Genomic DNA, 16,189 nt, shown 5'->3' with positions numbered 1-16,189 from the left:
CAACCTCTTAACCTCATTGGAAAAAGAAAGACCCTCTTGTATAATGGATCTAGCAAAAGTCCAAGGTTGACTATCCTAGGTTGCTTTTCAGACTCAGTTTAGTTCAGTCTCTCAGTCGTGTCCAACTCTTTGCGCCCCCATGGACTGCAGCATGCCAGGCTTCCCTGTCTATCACCAACTCCCGGAGCTTGCTCAAACTCATGTCCATCGAGTTGGTGATGCCATCCAAGCATCTCATCCTCTGTTGTCCGCCTCTCCTCCCGCCTTCCATCTTTCCCAGAATCAGGGTCTTTTCAAATGAATCAGTTCTTCAAATCAGGTGGCCAAAGTATTGGAGTTTCAGCTTCAGCATCAGTCCTTCCAATGACTATTTGGGACTGATTTCCTTTAGGATTGGCTGGTTTGATCTCCTTGCGGTCCAAGGGACTCTCAAGAGTCTTCTCCAACACCACAAATATTAGTGACTCAGAAAATCGAGGTGCTACTACAAAAAAAGCAGAGAACCAATGCTTATCAAGCAGGAATAACTGACAGTTAAGGCAACGACCAGTTGAAGTGGAGAGAAGGCTTGCGATACAGGTAACAGAGACAGACTGAGAAAGACAAAATAAGGGGAAAAGTCTGGGCTTCTCTCCCCTGCAGAGAGCTCGGCAGACACAAAGAAGAGATGCCCTGTGGGCACCTCTGTGGCTAAACTCCTTCACTCCCAGCCCCTCCCCCATCCACTGGCGGAACCATGGCAACCAGGCCCCCTGCTCACCTTTCCCTCCCCTATATAGAACCCAGTTTCAGTTTGAATCTCGCCTGTATCTAACCAGTTCCTGCGTGAAACAGGGATGAGCGGAGGGCAAGTGGGAACAGAAAAGGGATGACAGAGCTGGGGAGGACAAGGGGCCGGACAGAAGCAGCTATGAGAGGAGAGAGATGGGGAATGAGGGGAAAAGGAGACTGGGAGGAGAGATGGGGAGAGAGGTAGGGAGACAGAGAGGGGGTGACGGGGTTAGAGAGAGCCAGAAAACAAGGAAGACAGAGAGGGCTGGGGGGCTGGGGAGATGTTGGGGAAACTGATGGAGGGGACTGGGGAGATGGAACAAGGGAAGGGGAGAGATGTGGGGAGAAAGAGGGCAGAGAAAACGAGGGCAAGAGTAGAGGAGAGATGGGGAGAGAGACAAGGAGAAGTCAGGATAAAGAAATGGGGAGAGAGGGAGGAAGGGAGGGGGACAGAGACGTGGGGAGCTGACGAGGAAGAGAGTGCGAGTGACATGGGTGGGGGAAGAGGCTTGAGGAGACCGGGAGACGTTGAGGAAGAAAAAGGAAGCTGGGAAAGAAGGAACTGGGACACACAGCGGGGCCCAGAGATGAAAGGAAGCCAGTTGCCTCTGTGGACTCAGCCGTCCACATTTTTCCCCCGGGGCTTCAAGAACAAGAAGGAGGAAGCAGCGGGGAGAAGGAGCTGGGGTGGGTGGCCCAGTCAGAGCTCTTCTCCCAGTCCTCCTGAGACAACCCCCACCCGCCTTCCCAGGATGCAACAGGAGGTGGAGCCTCTGTGCTCCTCCGCCATGGGCAACCCCGGCATGCACAGGGACGCAGGTAACTGTGCATTTGTACGCAAGCGTGGGGGTGGAGGGCCTTCATCCGAGCACTGTGTCACAGCCTGCCTTGCGGCGTGGCCGTGAGTGAGTTACTGGGCTTCCAAAGACAGAGCTACCCCCAAATTCTTGTGTCCACTAGGCAGTACCCTTTAGACCTCAAACTGCATTTCCTGTGAGCCTTTGCAGTTCCCTGGCCAGTGTTCTGGACCCGGAACTACATTTCCCATGAGTCTCTGGGGCCTTAACAACTCTTCTGGAGGCCATTAGCCCCCAGAGACTCCCTGCCCTGGTCCCTCACACCCTTTTTGTCTCCGCCACCGGACTCAGCATCTTCTCCCGAAGCTACTCCTCCTCCCTGCTTCCCATCTTTGAATGACCCTACGACCAACCCAATCTAGACCCCAGGCATTGTTCCGCCAACTCCCGTTCCCTCTCACAGCCATCAGTCCCTAACCCTGTCTTCGTTCTCATTCTCTCTGCCCCGTCCCCACAGCCCCAGCTCAGGGCTTGTCCTCTTCCAATGGACCCTTTCTCCACCTAACTCCCTGGCCTCCAGTTTCTTCCCTCCTGTCCATCTCCTACATAGCTCCAGAGAAATCTCTCGGACACCCAGCACTAACCCTGTCTCTCCCTTGCTCACAGCTCTTCCATGTTCCCCATCACTCCCAGGATAGGGCACCAGCCCCTCAATCCAGTGTTTGAGGCCCCATGTAGCCTGACGCCAGCTGTCAGGCTCATCTTCCAGGGCTGCCTACTTCCGCTCTGCTTTAGCACAGCTCATTCATTCATTCATTTTCTCCTGGAACATTTCTGAAGTAATATCTTGGTGACAATTCATTTGGCTAGCAGGTAATACAAAATTGGACTTACGGCAGTGTAAAGAATTGTTGTTGTTCAGTTGCTAAGTCGTGCCTGACTCTTTGTGACTCCATGAACTATAGCCCGCCAGGTTCCTCTATCCATGAGATTTCCCAGGCAAGGATACTGGAGTGGGTTACCATTTCCTTCTCCAGGGGATCTTCCCAACCCAGGGATCAAACCCACATCTCCTGCTTGGCAGGCAGATTCTTTACCACTGAGCCACGTGGGAAGCCCGGTATAAAGAATAGGAAAGTCACTATCTCACTGTAAAAGAAGCCTATAGGTGGAGCAGGGTTTCCGTTTGGTTGGGTCCGCAGCTCAGTGAATGTTATTGAGAAGCCAATTTCTGTTTCCCTGCTTTTTGGCCTTGGATATATCCCTTTTGTACACCAGCTTGCATACCTCATGGTCACCAAATGGCTGCCAAAGTTCCAGGCATCACTTCCAAAGGTCTTAATCTTAAGAATTCCAAATAATCTCTCCTCACATCTGATTGGCCGGCACTAAGCACCCACTCACTCTTGTCTCAATGCCCGGCAAAAAGAATGAAATTATTATGATTATTTTAGTCATTGGGTCTATGCATCAGGTGGGAGAAAGTTTTTAAAGAATTTATATCTAATCCTATTTCAGATTCCAATTAACCAGGATCTCTAGGACTGCTTGCCAGGTAATTATGATGAGCAGTATGTGTCGAAGGCGTTGGTTTACACTGGATGAGATATCTGAGGATCCTGGGGATTGGTGAGCCTCACCTGGTTCCCTCCCCATCTCTCCCATGGGTGGGGAATGGACACTCCTCAAGTGAGGAAGAAGGATGGGAATCATTGACGGGGTCTCCTTTCTGGGTGCTGGCTGTAAGCACCTACTCTGTGCCAGGTGCTAGGCTAGGCACAGTAAATGCTCTACTGGCAAAACGGACAGTTTCTCTGTTGTCCAGTCTCTGTTAGTGTCTGTGAAAACCTCTTCCATTTGGAGAGCCCCCACCCCACATCATCTCTAACCTAGACTGAGGCACCCACCTGATCAGTATACTTTATGTATCAGTTCAGTATCACTCAGTCATGTCTGACTCTGCGACCCCATGGACTGCAGCACGCCAGGCTTCCCTGTCCATTACCAACTCCCGGAGCTTGCTCAAACTCATGTCCACAGAGTTGGTGATGACATTCAACCATTTCATCCTCTGTCGTCCCCTTCTCTTCCTGCCTTCAATCTTTCCCAGCATCAGGGCCTTTTCCGAGGAGTTAGTTCTTCGCATCAGGTGGCCAGAGTATTGGAGTTTCAGCTTCAGCATCAGTCCTTCCAATGAATATTCAGGGCTGATTTCCTTTAGGATTGACTGGTTTGATCTCTTTGCAGTCCAAGTGACTCTCAAGAGTTTTCTCCGTGCTGTGCTAATTCACTTCAGTCATGTCCGACTCTTTGCCACCCCATGGACTGCAGCATGCCAGGCTTCCCTGTCCTTCACTATAGCCTGGAATTTGCTCAAATTCATGTTCATTCAGTCGGTAATGCCATCCAACCATCTCATCCTCTGTCATCCCCTTCTCCTCCTGCCTTCATCTTTCCCGGGATCAGGGTCTTTTCCAATGAGTCAGTTCTTCGCATCAGGTGGCTAAAGTATTGGAGCTTCAGCTTCAGCATCAGTCCTTCCAATTAATAATTCAGGACATTTCCTTTAGGATTGGTTGGTTTGATCTCCTTGCAGTTCAATGGACTCTCAAGTGTCTTCTCCAATGCCAACAGAACTCCAACAGTTCAAAAGCATCAAAGCTTTATGTATAGCTCCAGAAAAAGTTGAGTGGCATTGAGTTGACCAGTTGGCCCATTTTGTAGATCAGTATTTATTCATTTCAGTTTTGCTATTTTCTTTGTGGTATTTTGGAACCAATAACATTTTTAGCTTGTCAGGTTGCAAATTTTGGCTTAGGCCATTAGAAAGCCTGTGGATCCCAAGTGGTTTGCCTGTAATAATGAATGAAGTGACCCAGCCTGTTCTCATGCAAGGAGGGCAGACATGACATGTCATCTCACAAATAATTAATAACCTACAATTGCAATGAATACTCCTTAGCTTTGGGCCTGAAAAGAATTCTGGGAATATTCTCTTTTGCTTAAAGACCTTAAAGACCTTAGCATCCCACCCAAACACCCTGTGATGCCTCTGCATAAAATATCCCTTTCTTTGCAATTTCTTTCTTTCTTCTTCTTTTTTTTTAAATGAGGAGGGTCTCTGCCATTTCTTTATTTGGCAAACTCCTATTGTATCCCTTAAGTCTCATGGTAGACATCATCCCCTCCAAGGAGCCTTCCTTGATTGCCCCCAGACTGTCCACCTTGTGACACCTCCACTGTAGCAAGTACTGCACTTTACAGTGACCACTTTCCCCACCAGACCAAAAGCTCTTGGAGGGCAGGATGAAGGTCTCATTAATCTCTTTGTCTGCATCATCCTTCAGGGCACACAGGAGGCCTTGGAGGTGTCTGTTGATGTTTTAAAGTATTATGTTTACTCAATTATTCAATAAATACTCATTTATAAATGTATATCTTTATTAAGTTATGCATATACATTGAAACAAATATATTGAAATCATGGTTGTAATTTAGGAATCTTTATTTCTAATGCCACATTTCATGAGAAACAGTTTTATTCACATTTTAAACATATCACTTTGATGTTGCTAGAGTCATTTTCTGAGTCATTTCACACACTTTTCCAGGGCATATAATTTTATTTCTAAGTTATCTGTGGTAGGAATTTAAAAGATTTTTCTCTACAATGGAAAAATTCAAACATTCACAAAAATAGAGACAATGTTTAATAAATCCACACATTCCAATACCTAACTTCAATAACTACCAATATTTTGCTAATCTTGTTGCACCTAGGCACCCGTACACACACTTTTTGGGGGGACATTCTATAGGACAAATTTGCTTTAAAACAAGTTTTAGAAAACAGACCTACCATGCCATTAATTACAACCAGCAAAAATTCATAAATTTTTCTTGAATATCATCTCATCTAGTATATATTTGAATTTCCCTAATTATTACAAACTTTCATTTTTCACAGTTGGTTTGTTTGAATTAAGATCCAAACAAAGACAATATATTGCATTTGATGATTATATCCCTTCAGTCTTTATCCAATAAGTTCTTACAACTAGGTGCCTGGCGCTTTGATAGATGCCAAGAGCAGAAGACAAGCCCCTGACCTCATGTTGTTCACATTATAATTACAGACTCATAGAAATAAATGTAAAAATGCAGCTGTGATGATAGCCAATACATGGTGTTATGCATTGAAGACAGGAACTCTTCACATGCTCAAGGAGACATGATGAGCTAAGTGAGGGGGAAGAGAGCTCCATGTGGATTTACAGCATGTGTCAAGGTCCTGTGGCAGGAGGGGGGCATGGAGAGTTCAAGTCACAGGACAGTGGTTTCTGGAATGCAGCGAGGAGGTCAATGATGTCTGATCAGGCTTTAGACATCAGCAGGGTCTGGTCCTATGTGGTCTTGGTCTTAATTTATCCCAAAGACAATGAGAAGTCCTGGGAAGGTTTTGAGGAAAGTGGAGGTGGTGATGTGGTCAGATCTACATTACAAAATGCTATTCTGAGGCTTCCCTAGTGGCTCAATGGTAAAGAATCCACCTGCCAATGCAGAGATCAAAATAAATAAATAATTATAAAATAAACCAAGAAACAGTAGCAAAAAATGCGATTCTGATGGGATGAATGAAGAAGAGAGGGAGAGATATTGAGAAGTTAGGAAGCTGTTGTCTAGACAATAGTGGGATGAGAGGCAGCAGACTGGGGGATTGAGAACATGTTCTGGATCCAGATGGCTCGATTTTTATCATGATTCTATCGCTTGGGCTGTGTGACCTTGGGAAAATCACTTAACTTCTCTGAGCTTCTCTGTGTGGTGGGGAAGTGCCTAGATGAAACAAGATTGGCAAAATATTGATATTGATTGAAGCTAGGTATTGGAACATTTGGGTTCATTATACATCCTGATGTGAAGAACTGACTCATTTGAAAAGACCCTGATGCTGGGAATGATTGAAGGCAGGAGGAGAAGGGGACAACAGGATGAGATGCTTAGATGGCGTCACTGACTCTATGGACATGAGTTTGAGCAAGCTCTGGGAATTGATGATGGACAGGGAAACCTGGCGTGCTGCAGTCCATGGGATCGTAAAGAGTCAGACAGAACTGAGCGACTGAACTGAACTGAACTGAACTGATACATCATCTCTAATTCAGTGTTAAACTACACTACCTCAGAAGTTGTTGTGAGGATTCAATGGAAAGAACTTTAAAAGGTGTTTGGCTTTGTAAAAGGGACTATAAACATGTAGTTAGTGTTAAGTGGACAGATTTGAGGAGGAAATTACTCTGTTGGAAGGATGGAAGGGAGGCCAGGATGGCCGGACAAAAATGCAGAGAGGTCAGCAGAGGGACCATACGCGGTGCAGGGCAGGTGGTTCTCAAAGGGGATCTGTTTAAAATGCAGATTCTCATCCTGTAGGACTGGAGGGGACCCTGAGAGTCTCCCCCAGACCACACATTGAGGAATGAGTCCCCATTGCAGGGGAGGACTTTATCCTGAAGGCAAGAGGAAGCCTCTGGAAATTTGTGAGCCTCTGAGAGGCAAAGATCACCGCAGTTGCCCTGCTAAAACAGATGGGAGGTGGGAGGACTGGGACCAGAGAGGGGGGCTTACTGCGGTACAAGCCGAGCCATCTTGACACCCTGAAGCTGAAGACCACCAGGAGCAGAGCTGGGACATAGCCATGTGCTGGAGACAGCCTGTCCCAGCTCATGAGAGCTGAGTGGTGAAGTTTGCAAGCTGGTTGTTAAAACCATGAGTGAGTGAGTGAAAGTTGTTCACTGATGTCCGACTCTTCGCGGTCCTAGGGGCTATACAGTCCATGAAATTCTCTAGGCCAGAATACTGGAGTAGGTAGCCTTTCCCTTCTCTAGGGGATCTTCCCAACCCAGGAATCGAACCCAGGCCTCCCGCATTGCAGGAAGATTCTTTACCAGTTGAGCCACAAGGTTAAAACCATGGGTACCATAACATTGGTCAGGGTGGGAGTACCCACACCATGAAAACTGGTGCCTGCTGAGAGAGAGAGAGAAAACGCTTACCAGTACACCACACAGTCTACTGAATTATAATGAAGGAGATGGTAACACATCAATGACTGAGTAAAAGGTTGCTAGAGAAGACTTGGGGCTTCCCAGGTGGCGCTAGTGGTAAAGAATCTGGCTGCCAATGCAGGAGACGTGAGACGTGGGTTTGATCCCTTGGTCGCAAAGATCCCCTGGTGGGGGTCCTGGCAACCTACTCCAGTCTTCTTGCCTGGAGAATTCCATGGGCAGAGGAGCCTGGCAGGCTACAGTCCATACAGTTGCAGAGGAAGAGGAAATGGATTATGTGGGACAACCAGCAGTTGGACATAAGAGAGACCAATTAGCTGATGAAGGGGTTGTGTAGAAGAGCTCAGATTTGAGAGCTGTTATCAATCAAGCTCCAATCAGGAGGGCAGTTCTGAGGTTGTTGGAGAAACCACAGACCAGATTCAAATGCTGCTGTGGTGAAGGAGACAGGCTGGGGTGACTGGAACAGGAAGCAGAAAGGGGCAGGTCCCTTCCTTTTCCTCCTGCCTTGCTGTCTCTCTCTTGCACCCCCCTTTAGGCAGCGTCTAAGGGGACCCCAAAAGTCGGAAGGGAAATGAGGTTAGTAGCGAGTCCCAGCTCTGGGGTATCCCACACCTGGGGTGGGGTAGGCTGGAATTTGGGGCTGAGACACAACAGCCGAATAACTGGCAGAGGAGCTATCCTGGGAGTGGCATGGGCAGTCACTTGGTGATGCCATTTAAGCAGAATAAGGTGTGAGGAGTGCTCAGGGCAACCGGTGTACTTGGGTTTTCCATCCCCAGAAGCGCTCCTTGTGGACCGAGAGACCCCAGAGGAGACGCAGGCGCGGAGCCGGGGCAGACCTGTCAAATCCTCGTGAGTGGTCCCTGGCCCCGTGATTTCTGACCTCAGCTCCTCTGAGCGCGAGGGCACCGACCCTTGACCTTGGGAGGTCCCTGTCTGCTGGCTGTTTTCCCAGGAAACAGTATCTGCGTCAGGTCATTGCAGAATACGAGGCGCTGGACCGAGAGCTCCCGTGCATCCGGAAGTTCCCCATGCCTCCTGCCGCTCAGCCGCTTTGTCTGTGCATGGAGACCTCGGTGAGTGGCACTTCCCCAGCCCGTGACCCCAGGTCCCTGCTGGGGCGGTGGACAGAATTTGAATGTAAGCTCCGCAGCTTAGCAGCTGAGGACCTGGCAGTAGGATAAGTGGCTGAAAATAAATTGCGAATTTGTCAAAGGGGACATCGTTGAGAGAGGCAGAGAGAAGGGAGACAGAGGACAGGGGGAATCCTGTTAAACCGTCCACTAGGAAATTCTGTAAAATGGACAGATAGTGCAAAAACTCATTTTAAAAAAGCTCAGGTGTTTGACAGATTCAGTGAAGTGGTTACGCCGTGTATGGCTTCTGTGGCCATTCCTGCTTCAGTGGAGGTAGCTATTAAGGTCTCACCCTTTAATTTGAGAATTAAATGAGGCTTGCCAGACACAAGACTCAGAATGTTCCCTCAGCTGATCTGTGTCACTTTTCCCTGAGGCAGGGATCACCGTTCTTGTTGACAAGGCCAATCCACACTCCATTTCTTCTCTTCTTTGTGTCTTTGAACATGAGACACCCCCCCATCCCCACCTCCACCGCTCAACATATACACCCAAGGCTTGCTTTCCTGGAGGTGACCAATTTCTTGATTTCATTGTAGTTTCTCGGCAATTTTATATATGATATATGGTATCACCCTCCACACTGTTATCTGAGACTGAAACGTGGTTAGTGATCAGTATGTTTTCTGAATGTTAAATAGATTGCTGTTGCTGCTGCTGCTAAGTCGCTTCAGTCGTGTCCGACTCTGTGCAACCCCATAGACGGCAGCCCACCAGGCTCCGCCGTCCCTGGGATTCTCCAGGCAAGAATACTGGAGTGGGTTGCCATTTCCTTCTCCAATGCATGCATGCATGCTAAGTCGCTTCAGTCGTGTCCGACTCCATGTGATCTTATGTACAGCAGCCCACCAGGCTCCTCTGTCCACAGGATTCTCTAGGCAAGAATACTGGAGTGGGTTGCCATTTCCTCCTCTGTTAAATAGATTGACAAGATGTCAACCCCTCCCCTACGATCCTTATTTATTGACAAAGGAACCGTCCTTAAAATGCTAATATGACTCTAAAAGGAAAAATGTACGGTTTAAATCCTTGCGGAAATCTTCAAGGGCTGCCAAAACCTCACCATCCAACGCAGGTTGCTGGAAAAGTTTTCAATAGATGGGCAAAGTTGGCCAACTGGTGAATCATTCAGCCGACTGTTCATTGACTTTTGGCAAATCATGAGGATTGATTTTTTTTTCTGAGAATGACCTAGAATGGCAGCAGATGCCTTTCTACCTGAAAGAGTCCTATCCTCCTCGCTCTGGCAGGTTCTGCAGGTGGGGTCTAGGGTGGGGACTTTTGCACCTGGACTTAACTCGGGTGTTCCCGACATCCCCAGCCTGAAGAGGACCTTACCCACGTGGAGGTGCTGGAGGCCCTGGAAGCCGAGTTCCCCGGGGCCATGGAGAGTGGGCGCGTGAGCAGCATCCGCTTTGAGAACATGAACGTCATCTGTGGGACTGCTGGGCGCCGGGACCGGTGAGTCCTTGGCGGGGGTGAAGGGCCTGGAGTGGTAGGCCCGCCGTGAACATGATAAGGGGGCGGAGCCGGGAGTGGGGGCGGAGACCTTGGGTGGGCGTGGCCAGGAGGAGGTGCGGGCCAACAGGAAGCGCAGCGAGGGGCGGGGCGGGGCGGGGACAGACAGTGAGGGGACCCGGCCGGGAGCGCCCAGAGAAGGTTGTGGTAGATAGGACCTCTACCTGGCTGAAAGGCGGCGCTAGCGGTAAAGAACCCGCTTGCCAATGCAGGAGATGTAAGAGACACGGGTTCCATCCCTGGGTGGGGAAGGTCCCTTGAAGGAGGGCATGGCAACGCACTCCAGTATCCTTGCCTGGAGAATCCCATGGACAGAGGAGCCTGGCGGGCTAGGGGAACCTGATGGGCTACAGTCCATAAGGGAGCAGAGTCGGACACGACTGAAACGACTTTGTACGCATCCACACGGGAGCCTAGACGAGGCGAAGCCGAGAGTGGGTGCGGTGGGGGAGCAGGGCCAGGTGAGATCGGAAAAGAAGGCGGGATCTGCAGAGAGGAGCTAGACTTTCAGTGACCCAGGTGGTGACGGGGATGCGCAAGACCGAGGTGTGGGGTCGAAACACGGGACAGCAGCTATGAGCCTGAGCACCTTGCAGGGCGGGGTCAGAGTGATCCCGTGGGTCTAGACTGACTGGTGGCGGGCGGGACCAGGCCTGAGAGCAGCGCTGAAGGGGCGGGGCGGCCAGTGCAGTGGTGGTTTAGAAATATGGAACCTCGACAGAACCAGGCTGAGGGAAGACAGATCCTAGACTGACCCCCCGTGAGGGTCGAAGAACACACTGACCCCGACGAGAGTGCAGGGCTGGCGAGTTTAGGGACGCAGTGACGGGTTGAGGGACGAGTCGGTAAACGAACTCAGGGATCAGGCAAGGACTCTCCAGCAACCAGAGTCGGGGCTGGGGCCGCCAGCGATTCCCCCTCCGTCACCACCCCGTTCCTCTCCTCCTGGCCTTGTCCTCTCGCAGGTGGGTGATCATGGTGACGGACTTCCAGACTCGCTCGCGCCTGCTGCGCTCGGGGCTTCGACTCCGCGGGAACCTGCACCCTCTCGTGCGCCACGACGAACTGCTGCTAAGCGATTACCGCCTGCACCTGCGCCGCTCCCTGGTCCGACGGCGCATGCTCGAGGCTCTGGGGGCGGAGCCGACCGAGGAAGACTGACATTTGGGGGGGCGGGCCCCGGCGGGCCTGCGCACCGCCCAGCTGGCTCGGGATACCCACCCAGAACCTCAGAGGAAAAGGGGAGTTGCCTCCCCAGGAAGGAGGCGGGGTCAGCTAGAAGGGGTGGATACTGTGAGTTTAATTATAAAGAATGACCTGGTACAAAAGCCATTTCTCTCTGCAAAATCTTGGTGGGGAGTCAAGGGGAGGGTGGTGATGGGGGGTAGGGATGAACCCCCATGATATAATTCCGCCTCCCTAGTCTTCCCCCAGTCCCTGCGAATGGACGCCTGGGTCGCAATCCCTTGAGGGGTGAATTCTGAGGCCCGCGAGAGGGAAGACCCGGGTGCCGTGGATTTGAACGCGTGCGATCCCTGTCCCAGCGAGAACCAGACGTCCTCATCCGCCCCCCTCCTCTTCCTCCTCCCACCCCCCCTTGGAAGACAATTCTCGGGCTTTATTTCAGGTTTTTTTTTTTTCTGGATTTTTTTTTGTGTGTTCTAGGTTTTTTTTTTTTTTTTGTATTTTCTTTTGTTATTGTTCCTCTTTTTGCTTTGTCTCCTCTCTCCGCCCCGCGCTGCCCCCCATCCAGTACCTTCCCCCTCCCCAGCCCAACCTCTCCTACCCCCCTCCCCACCCCCCACACCCTCCCAACCCCGCGGCACCCATCCAGAATGAACAAGCCCTTGATAGACGAGCGCCGCGCAGGCCCCCTGCGGACCGGGGGCATCCGACAAGGGGGAGGGGGCGGGTAGGGGCCCAGCGCGACCTCTGCCCCCCTCCTCGCCACCCCTCCCCCCTCCCACGACCCTCCCACAAGGTTCCCCGCAGATCCCTGACGTGGTAAGGGGAGAGGGCTGCAAGCACCCTCCCCCCAAGGACAGAGCGCCCCCACCTCGGGGGTAGGGGGCAGCAGAGGGGGAATGGGCTTGGGGGAAGGAGGGGGAGCTCCCTTCTTTGGCAGCTGAACATGGGGGGGACCGGGGCGATGGCCTCCCCCCTTTGCCCACAGTAGGGGAGGGGGCTTTCCAGGGGAAGGGGGTGGCTTAGAATTTCCAAGCCCTAGGAATAGAGGGAGAGGGAAGCGTGCAGGAAGGAACAGCCATGCTGGAGGGAGGAGTTTCTGGGAGAGACGGAAAGTTTAGAGATGGTGGGGGGGGCGGGGAGGCGGTGTTGTCGTGCAAAATGGATGGACCGGAAGTTGGAGGAGGGAGGTGCTGAGAGGGCAAAGACTGGGGCAGGGAGAAGAGGAAGCGAGGAAGCAAAGTGGGCAAGAACTGAGAGTGCACAGGATCGTCTCTTGCCAGAAAAAGAGTGTACAGAGCTAAGAGAATAGGCAGAGTGAGAATGATCATAAGAGCTGATCTTTGGGGGCAGAAAAAAAAAGTGCCAGGGAAAGAAACAATAATACAGTCCCAAGAGCGTGTGGAATGAGATGAGTGTGCAAAAGGAAAGAAGAGGCTACAGAGTTCTCCAAGAGAGATGGAAAGATTTACCCACGAACAGCCAGAAATTCAAGCATGAGCGTGCAAGGCGCGGGGTGCAAGAGCCTAGTTAAGGACGAAAAGACGGCTTCAAGAGAGCAGGGGAAGTGCAAGAGCGGGCGTGCAAGAAGCTTCATCAAAGAGTTGACAGTGGAGATGGACAAGGATCTGAGAAACGACGGGGCGAGGGAGTGGGAAAGCCTGGCAAAGAGGAGAAGATACGGTTCCTGGGAGGCGAGGGTGCAAGCAACAGTGGGGGAGGGGGAGGGGCAAGGAGGGGGCGTGGGAGTGTCACTGTGAGACGGAGGGGTGGGTAGGATGAGAATGTGGGGGTGCAGGATTAAGGGGAGAGGGTGCTTCAGGAGAACGGGAGGCGCGAGAGTCGGGGGAGGCGCACGGTCTGAAAGAGGGCGAGGGGAAAGGGTGTCCCAAGTGTGTCTGCAGCAAGGGCCCAGAGATTCTTCAGGAGAGGGGTTGGGGTGGGGGAGGGCGCCCGTGGGAAGAGTCTGAGAGACCAGGGGGGTGTGGAGCGTGGGGAGACAGACGCCGTGGTGTGCCAGGGAAGCCGAGCGTGAGCCGGAAGCAAAGGCAGGCGGAGGAAGCCAAGGCGGAGCGCGCAAGACAGCAGAGGGCGCATTTGTGCAAAATTGTAGCCCAGGGAGGGGAGAGAGGTGAGCAGGCGTGCAAAGGAGCGTGCAAGAGCCTGGGGGGGGGCTGCTGTGTGTGCTGGGGAGAGGGGAGGGTGGGGAGCCAGGGGCCTGGAGAAGGGGGGAAGGGTGGTTAGAGGGGCGGCAGATGGTGGAATCTGAGGGCATCCCCTTCCTCTGCGGCCTGGGGGACGACCCCCAACCGGTCAGGCTCAGGGCTGACCCCCTATGGCTCTGTCTGTTCCCCGCTCCCCAGAATCGACCCTTCCCTCCTTCTCCATCCCCCCTCTGTGATTTCCTCCAGCCCCCCTCCGCTCCCCCCACCCATTCACACACACACGCAGTCTCGCAGTCTCGTGTCAGCTGCCCCCTCCTGTGAGGTGTAAATGTCTGGCCGGGATCAGGCCACCTGGTGACCTCCGGCCTTGGGAGACAAGGGTCAGGGCGCAGTTCTAGCAGAGTCCCTGGCCCGGGGAGAGAAGGACGGTTGGGTTGGTGGGGAGGGGAGGTCAGAGGTCAAGACGCCAGCAGGCTCAAGGGTTCTGTGGACGGGCTGGTCCGTCCAGGCCAGCCATCACCTCTCCAGGAAAAACTTGAGAGCCCGGTCGATGTTCATGCGGTGTCCCACCCTGGTCACCCCCAAATCGACGTAGTCTTCCTTGGTCAAGGCGGGCAGGTGGGAGCCATCGATCTCGTGGTCCAGGAACCGGGCCCGGTGTTCGGCCAAGCCCAGCCATTCTAGCCAGTCAGCCACATCGAACTTGGTCCAGAAGCCCAGAGGTTTAGCGCCGAACGGCTTGTCCGGGGGCAGGGAAAGCAGGCGGGTCGGTGAGAGAGAGCGGGAGGCCCCTGACAAGGCCCCGCCGAGACCCCCGGACATTCCGGGGTGCGGCGGCACAAAGACGGGGGCGAAGGGGTCGGCCGAGCCTCCTGCCCCTCCGGTGGGGGAGCCTCGGATGTCAAAGATGCCCGGATAGAGGGGTCCGGAAGGCAGTATGGGTAGGGACGAGGGCCGGGGCGCAGGGCTGACCTTGTGCTCCGAGGCAGGCAGCAGTGAGGGGCTGGGGGCCCGGCGGAGCAAAGGTGGGCGCATCTCGAACTCCACGCCCTGGAGGTGGCGGGCGGAAGTGGAGGAGGAGGAAGCCGATGGGGAGGTGGCCCCCGGGGCTGCAGCGGCTGAAGGGGACACCGCGGTTCCCGTGGGGAGTGGCGGCAGAGGTGGTTTGGACCAGTTCTGAAACAGGCTGCTCACAGGTTTGGAGAGGAGCGAGGACTGGGAGTCTTCGGAGAGTCTGGAATGTGACAAGGGGGCGGGGGTGGAAGAGAGGGGTGGGGTGGGGGGCCGGGGCGGGGTGAGTAAGAGGCAGAGGTCAAGATATAGGGAGAGAGGAAGAGAGACCAGGGGTGGGGGGTAGAGAGATGGGAAGAGATGGAAGGAGCGAGCGAGGGGGAAAGATGGATGTCAGGACAGAAAATGAAGGGAGAGAAAAGTGAGAGGACAGGGAGAGGGTGACAGTCAAGAGAGATGAAAGAAAAAGAGACATTAAGTGATAATAATAATCATCGCCACCACTTACTGATGCTCACGTGTGCCAGGCATTGTTCTAAGTGCTTTTACAGATCGCATCTCAATGGAATCCCCGTGACAGCCCTGATGCAGGTTACTATTATTATCAGCAGCACAAAGAGGTTAAGTAACTTGCCTAAGGACACACAGCCAGGAAGTGGCAGAGCCCAGTTATATGGCACCAAAGTCTGACTCTTAACCACTACCCTATACTGCCTTTCGGGGTATGGCCAAGTCACAGCAGAGTGGAAGACAGGGAGACGGTGAGAGAGGAACAAAAAAAGAGGGGGAGCATTCAGGGGAGAGAGATGGAAGGGGGCAGGGGACAGAGAGAGAGAGAGAGATGAGGAGAGGGCGATGAAAGAGAGAAGAAACGAGGGGAGGAAAGGGTTCCCCTCATCCCTTTAGCTCCCTCCAGAACAGTCCCTGCCTCAGGGCCTTTGAATGGTTCCCTCAGCTTCACGCTCTTTTCCCAGTTTGCTCCCTTTCCTCCTCCAGTCTCTGTTCAGCTTGCCTGTTATTTGAGACACCTCTCCCAACCATCCCATTATTGTATTTCTCCCCTAGGATGATGGCAATGACTTTATTTACTGTCTGACCTCCACCTCTGCTTATCAGGCTGTGGGCTCTATAAGGGATATGCTTCGCTTGTTTTGTCCATTGCGGGGCCCCTCCCTCTCCCCCTGAAGGGCACCCAGTACCAGAATAGATGGCAAGTCAATCATTGGTGGATGGGTCAACTAAATTAAGCATGCTTTCCTCTGTCATCAGTGAGATGCCTTAAGATCTCAAAGACCTTAAAAACCACCTTAGAATATCACCATAAGCATATCAAACCCTCAAGCAGAATTAGAGTAAGCTCTGAAGGACAAGAGGGTTAAAAAACCTCCCTCCACTCACTCTGTGTGTCTGAGTCAGGAATGTGACTCTATACTTTCCCTAAGATTAGAAGGGCTTGAACTTTGAGCTGATTCCAACTAGCTAGCTGCTTTGGAAAACTTCCTGCATCTTCCCGGATTCCTCCATCTATACTTGATGGT

At 52.3% G+C, this 16,189-nt stretch overlaps 2 protein-coding genes across 4 annotated transcripts in view; one reads left to right on the top strand and one right to left on the bottom strand.

Annotated features, from left to right (window-relative positions):
* Positions 1-763: 763 nt before the first annotated feature.
* On the top strand, positions 764-11,618 carry C7H19orf81 (chromosome 7 C19orf81 homolog). 3 transcript variants are annotated; one of them, XM_081514844.1, is made up of 6 exons: positions 764-847; positions 1,523-1,590; positions 8,416-8,488; positions 8,592-8,712; positions 10,094-10,233; positions 11,256-11,618. In XM_081514844.1, exons 1-6 carry the CDS (start codon positions 837-839, stop codon positions 11,449-11,451), a joined length of 609 nt encoding a protein of 202 aa, XP_081370970.1. In that variant the 5' UTR covers positions 764-836; the 3' UTR covers positions 11,452-11,618. The 3 variants fall into 3 exon arrangements, with proteins under 3 accessions (XP_081370970.1, XP_081370969.1, XP_081370968.1); XM_081514843.1 differs by having other exon boundaries at positions 8,565-8,712; XM_081514842.1 differs by having other exon boundaries at positions 764-1,590.
* Positions 11,562-16,189, bottom strand: part of SHANK1 (SH3 and multiple ankyrin repeat domains 1) — a 47,952-nt gene continuing 43,324 nt past the window's right edge. The window contains exon 23 of the mRNA XM_081514560.1: positions 11,562-14,874. Coding sequence (XP_081370686.1) covers positions 14,157-14,874 — 718 coding nt within the window. The 3' untranslated portion in view covers positions 11,562-14,156. The remainder of the gene's footprint in view (positions 14,875-16,189) is intronic.

The sequence above is a fragment of the Giraffa tippelskirchi genome, chromosome 7, assembly GCF_054371585.1.
Source record: "Giraffa tippelskirchi isolate mGirTip1 chromosome 7, T2T-mGirTip1v1.2.pri, whole genome shotgun sequence".
In the NCBI taxonomy this organism is placed as follows: Eukaryota; Metazoa; Chordata; class Mammalia; order Artiodactyla; family Giraffidae; genus Giraffa; species Giraffa tippelskirchi.
The sequence above is the reverse complement of the archived record's forward strand: the minus strand, read 5'-3'. Positions and strand labels throughout refer to the sequence as shown.

What these genes read in the sequence shown, in the direction of transcription:
- C7H19orf81 (XM_081514842.1), top strand. Translation starts at nt 1,053, where the DNA reads ATGTTGGGGAAACTGATGGAGGGGACTGGGGAGATGGAACAAGGGAAG. An exon ending in GTCTGTGCATGGAGACCTCG is followed by an intron (nt 8,713 to 10,093) that starts GTGAGTGGCACT and finishes CGACATCCCCAG; the next exon opens with CCTGAAGAGGACCTTACCCA. An exon ending in ACTGCTGGGCGCCGGGACCG is followed by an intron (nt 10,234 to 11,255) that starts GTGAGTCCTTGG and finishes GTCCTCTCGCAG; the next exon opens with GTGGGTGATCATGGTGACGG.